The following is a 5,561-nucleotide window of genomic DNA, read 5'->3' as shown; positions in this document are numbered from 1 at the left end:
GATGAGTGTTACGTTAATTGACTGACAGCTGTCACTTCCACTTTTGTTGTTTTTGATGTGATTTACTCGCTATTTATTTGTACTAGTTTTGTCGACTAATAGAGCAACTGTTGCTAGTGAGGTCAAACTACACTCGCTGCAACAATTTTATTACTCGTGGGGACGTAGCACGTGGACATCAAGGATACGGAATGAATATTGTGCACGTTCACATTCACCAGGTCAGAAGATTTGTGGTGTGACGTCTGAGGGAATCATTTGACGCTTGTGGGGAAAACAATTTGGACCTTGGAAATTTTCTTCTAAGGAAAAGTGTGAACTTGTCATCCAGACATGCCCGATCAGGTCAGAAGGCGGACTCTAAACGCCTGCTTCATACATCTGTGATCTTCCTGGCCAACTTGACATCATCGACTTGTGGAGGTCTGCTTGCATTTCGTCCATGTTAAAAACTATCGCCAGCGACATTTAAAGGGAATGAGAGGAGCTGCTTTGTTTGGCAACAAATGAACTTGGCCATGTTCACGCCCCACAAAGGCGCAAAATGCCAAAATTGTCGGATATTCTCCACTTGGCAGAAATCGATTCAAATTCATCACAAAGGCTTCAAGCTTCTCAAGGCTATTCCACAACTCAACAAAAGAAACCTGAGAATTACACCTTGCATATTCAGAATTCGTGCTTTGACTTTTGAGTGTTTTGAGCAACGAACGTGGTGTGAGAACTTCAACTCGGATCTCGACAGACTCGTTTCAAAAATAATGAAAATATTTTTCCCCGACAAAATTACACGCACAACTTCAACAATGACAACATTAAAAAGTATTTGCTCGTGTACTGAAAGGTGAAAAAATAAGAAATCACTAGTGCAGCAGACCGAGCTAGGCCTTGAGTGGCCCGTTTCCGCAAATTCATAACGCTTCACTTTTTGAAGCTTTTCAGCCGGAAGGTTAGCTTTCAAAGATGCCAAGGTGACCTTTGTTGCCATGGCGATGCAAGCGCGCTGCATCCCGGGTGATCGATCGCTTTGATTGCTAGCCAAGGAATTAGCATTTGAAGTTAATGAAGGAGCCAAGCCGGACGTTCTCTGAATCCGATAGCGGGGTTGTGTTAAAATGCTAGCCTGAGGCTGTGTAGCCCTGCTGCCATGGAAACCATTTGAACTCCCCAATTATAGATAAGTCTTATTATAGCTTTCTTTTAATTAATAAGATCATGCTAATCAGTGCTAACATGGCAGCTCTGCTTACCTTTGATGCTTTGGCCAAAGATGTTCTTTGGGTGGGGAACTTGTTCCACCCTTCAAAAGTCCTTTTTTTCATGTCCCCTTAAAAATGTTTTCCAGTATGTTGTTACAGTCGACTTTATTATAATTCATAATCACAGACACTGTAGCCCCATAGTGCATTTTATTTGAATGGCAGTGCTTCCCTCTGCTGGACACGATGTAGTCTTGGAATTTTAGCAGCATTCTGCGCTTGTTCCAGCGCGCGTGTGAAACAAAATGAATAAAATGCTAAATCTATTAAAAATATCTAGTCTAAAAGTAGCGATTCTGATGCATAGTTGAAGTTGTTAAAACATTTTAAAAAATACATTAAAAATAATGCAAAAACTAGATAAAATATCTCCAGTCTCCAAGTATGTCACTTTTTTATCTTTATGCATAGAATACAATATAAAAAAATACTATCAAGAAAAAAAAAAGGAATACAAACACTCTGCAAATATCAACAGTCTTAAAGTATAGATGTGTACGTGTGACACACCAGAAAAATCAGGATGAAAATAATACAATACAAAAAATGGTCATGTGCCATGTGTTTGTAAATACAATCCTGTGTGTGTGTGTGTGTGTGTGTGTGTGTGTGTACTTTTTCACTGTATTATGGCTGTATTGTATTTACAAACAGGCGGCCCAGTGGTCCGGTGGTTAGCACGTCGACCTCACAGTGCAGGTTCAATTCCAGCTCCGGCCCCGCTGTGTGGAGTTTGTATGTTCTCCCCGGGCCTGCGTGGGTTTTCTCCGGGTACTCTGGTTTCCTTCCACATTCCAAAAACATGCATGGCAGGCTGATTGAACACTCCAAATTGTCCCTAGGTGTGAGTGTGAGCATGGATTGTCTGTGCATCTGTGTGTGCCCTGCGATTCAGGGTGTCCCCCAGCCTACTGCCAGAAGATGGCTGGGATAGGCTCCAGCATCACCCCTCCCCCGTGATCCATGTGAGGATAAAGCGGAATCTGTGTGTGTGTGTGTGTGTGTGTGTGTGTGTGTGTGTGTGTGTGTGTGTGTGTGTGTGTGTGTGTGTGTGTGTGTGCCTGTGCGTGTGTGTGAGAAAATATAAAAATATAGCTGGTGTGCACTGTATGTGTGTTAGTGTGTGAAGGCAAAGTGTGTCATCATCATAGTGGGATGATGCTCCCCCTCCACACACACACACACACTCACACACATATATTGACAGTAGCTGAAGGCTGTCTGAGGATCAATAATAATACAAAGTATGTCATTTTCGATTACACGCTGCCATTTTCACAGTTGATACCTTGGCGGGAAGGTCCATGGACCTCCCTCAGGGAGCCAAGTGCCAGAAGGGAGGAGGAGGAGGCGGAGGAGGAGGTGAAGGAGGGAGGAGGGCGGGATGCTGCCGTAACACGAAGCCTTTCACCGCTGTCCAATGCCCACCGCCTTTTCCAAACATCGTCAAGATTTTCTGATGCTCCGAGAAGACCTGCTGAGACGCTTTACAGCAACTTTTCTTCAACGGTAACGCCGTAATTCTTCCTCCACATGCAACCCTAAACTGGGATACGCTGCTAATGCTAAATGAGGCTAAGTGAGGATGATGATGATGTTGTTGAGGACGATATCAGTGAGAGGATGTTTGCGCTTCTTCAATTCGCCGTTGATGTCATGGAAAAGTTTGACCTGCTTTTCCGTGGACATTGACACCATTTGTGCCATTGGTGTTGATTTTCATCCATGGAACTCATCGGCAAGTGAGTTGTCGTTGGGGCTTCCTCTTGCGGTACGCGCAGTCATTTGGAATGGTTTTGATTTGATTTCAATTGCATCTTTTTTTTTTTTTTTGAAAAGCAGGAATTAACCACCAATCCGTGAAAAACAGAGATTGGCTCCTGCCCCCCCCCCCCCCGAAATTAATCAGTATTAAATATTTTTTAAAATCCAGGAAAAAGGTGTTATCTGCGGGTGCTGAACTCGACTGCGTGTGGGGGTTTACTGTATTTTTACAATATTGTCACTCAAAAGATGAGAGAACACCAAACAGAGTAAATGAAATAAGAAGCAGAGTTGACAAAGTTGCTCCACGTGAGCTCCCTCTAGCGGTGAACCAAGGAATAACTGCAGAATGCTTAATTTCCGCATTTTTTTAAACGTTGACGTTCACATTATTTTCATTGAATCCTAAAAGAACTCAATGACTGCAGTGGATGTTTTTATTGATTTGAATTCATGTCACACAGTGCGAGTTGCATTCTCAGGATGAAAAGCGCTGAACGGTAGACTCGTTCGTCAAATTGAATGCAAGCGTTTACTACCACTTCCAATATTTCCATCAAGTATGTTTCTCAACGTCTTGCTAAGCTTGTCTGTGAAAATCTGCTTTTGCATAACTGTAATGACTAACAGTTGCCTGTAGATGGCGCCATTGCAGCCATTCGGATTGGAGGTCAGCGCAACTTTTGAGTGGAAGAAAAAGAATAGGCGAAGGTGAATCTCGGGTATACCCATCAATTATGAGGGAGATAAATGGCAACACGTTGGAAGTCGGACAAGTTTTGGCACCTCATACGCAAAAATGTATGGTAAAAAGGAAGAATATGTATGATGGTAGCTCTTAAAAAGCGAGTGTTGGAATCATAACGAAAGATGAAGCAGTTCATGGAGTGAATGACAATCACCATATAAAAATGCATTCAATTTGTGCCATGTGGGGACTTAGTGTAACATACGGTATGTTTCGTGTCGAAATTTTTCTTTTAAAAGACTTTTTGAAGTATTGGTCTTTATGAAGTCAAAATGTGGAAAACGCTTTTTAGTTTGTATGCTTATATGCTTGATAACTTTTCACGCACCCCAAAAAAATAGTTTTTGCTTTTTGGTCAGAAACTGGTGTTTTTGGTGAAATCCAACGTAGGTTCTCATGTTGATTACGAGAAAATGGAAACACTAGAGGATGTTATTCTCCTTTTTTGTGGTTTGATGCTTATTTTTTCCCAGGGCACAATATTCTTGAAAGATCAGTCAAAATGCTGTAATTCGGATGGAAATATGCCCAACTCAGCTTTGAAAATGGCAATTAATTCAGTGATTCTCTCACATACCACCAGAGGGAGCCCTCACGTTACCCACCATTAAAAAAAAACGTTTTGGCATTATTCTCTTTTCTCCGCATGCAGGACGTGATGGCAGGCAGCCCCGAAAAGATCGCCCTGGGTGAGCGCACGCTGTCGCAGTCGCGCGACCATCTGACGCCGCCTAGCCGCACGGAGAGTACGGTGTTTAGCCTGTCCCGCAGCGACTCGCTGTGGACGGCCGAGACACCGCCGGACCGCTGCCAGGTCTTCTGGTTCCCCATCCACTTCATGTCGACGGGCGGCGGCTTCCTGGCATGCGGCGTCATCATCAGCGGCCTCTACTTTGCCGGCCACAGCCGCAAGGTTAGCAATATCCTGGGCCCCGCCCTGCTCTCCATCGGCCTGATGGTTTTCGTGGTGGGCGTGGTACTCATCCCCATCACCAGGGAGAACCGGCGGCGAGCCTTGAAGAAGCCGCTCACCTTCCACCGCCAGCCCGTCTTCAACGTATGACTCCATCGGGATTTCGATTCAGTGGACCTCTAGTTCCTCCACTGGAAAAGCCCTCTATAACAATTAGCGAGTAGCAGACTCTCGGGCTGAAACGATTACTTGAATACTCGCTAAATACTACGTAAGGATTTATATATCGGGCATTAAATTGCTGAATGACTCGAGTGCTGAAAAAAAGCCGCTGTGGACAGTTTCACTTTGGGATGGACTTTTATTGCTATAGGCGGATAAATATTTATGGCTGTGCATTTGCGTTCTCTTTGCGGGAACAGTAACCGTATCCTGACTCCTTGACATTGTAGCAGAGGGTCATTTTCTCCATGTTGTCCCATGAAAAGAATGAAATATTTCCACAAATGGGAGAAGGCCTGCTCATTTTTTGTGAGCTTGCGCTGTGACTTGCGACCACTTCTGCCTTTTATTTTATGGCCGCGCCACAGAAGGAGCCCAAAGAGATACTCGACAATGTTTCTGATGGGAAAATGCACTTGAAGGCGGGACTAATGCGTTGCGATTGACTGTATGAATTATTAAACGCTGCTTGACGTTTCCTCTCAAAAGCGTTTCGTGAGACTCAAGTGGGCCCCCCCCCCCACCCCCGCCAACATATAAAACATACCAAATTACACACACACGCACACACACACACGAAAGGAATAGCGACATATGTAGCACAAGTGATGGCTGCACTTATGTGCACAGTTTATAGTTCACTTTTCAATCGCGC

The 5,561-nt window shown here is 44.1% G+C and overlaps 1 protein-coding gene across 2 annotated transcripts; it reads left to right on the top strand.

The window, feature by feature from the left end:
- The first annotated feature begins 2,244 nt into the window (after positions 1-2,244).
- On the top strand, positions 2,245-4,866 carry LOC127590078 (phosphoinositide-interacting protein-like). Of its 2 annotated transcripts, XM_052049502.1 has the most exons (2): positions 2,245-2,768; positions 4,424-4,866. In XM_052049502.1, exons 1-2 carry the CDS (start codon positions 2,415-2,417, stop codon positions 4,832-4,834), a joined length of 765 nt encoding a protein of 254 aa, XP_051905462.1. In that variant the 5' UTR covers positions 2,245-2,414; the 3' UTR covers positions 4,835-4,866. The 2 variants fall into 2 exon arrangements, with proteins under 2 accessions (XP_051905462.1, XP_051905463.1); XM_052049503.1 differs by lacking the exon at positions 2,245-2,768 and having other exon boundaries at positions 4,418-4,866.
- Positions 4,867-5,561: the final 695 nt, after the last annotated feature.

Source organism: Hippocampus zosterae, chromosome 17 (assembly GCF_025434085.1).
Source record: "Hippocampus zosterae strain Florida chromosome 17, ASM2543408v3, whole genome shotgun sequence".
NCBI lineage: Eukaryota > Metazoa > Chordata > Actinopteri > Syngnathiformes > Syngnathidae > Hippocampus > Hippocampus zosterae.
This window is presented reverse-complemented; position numbering and strand designations above follow the sequence as displayed.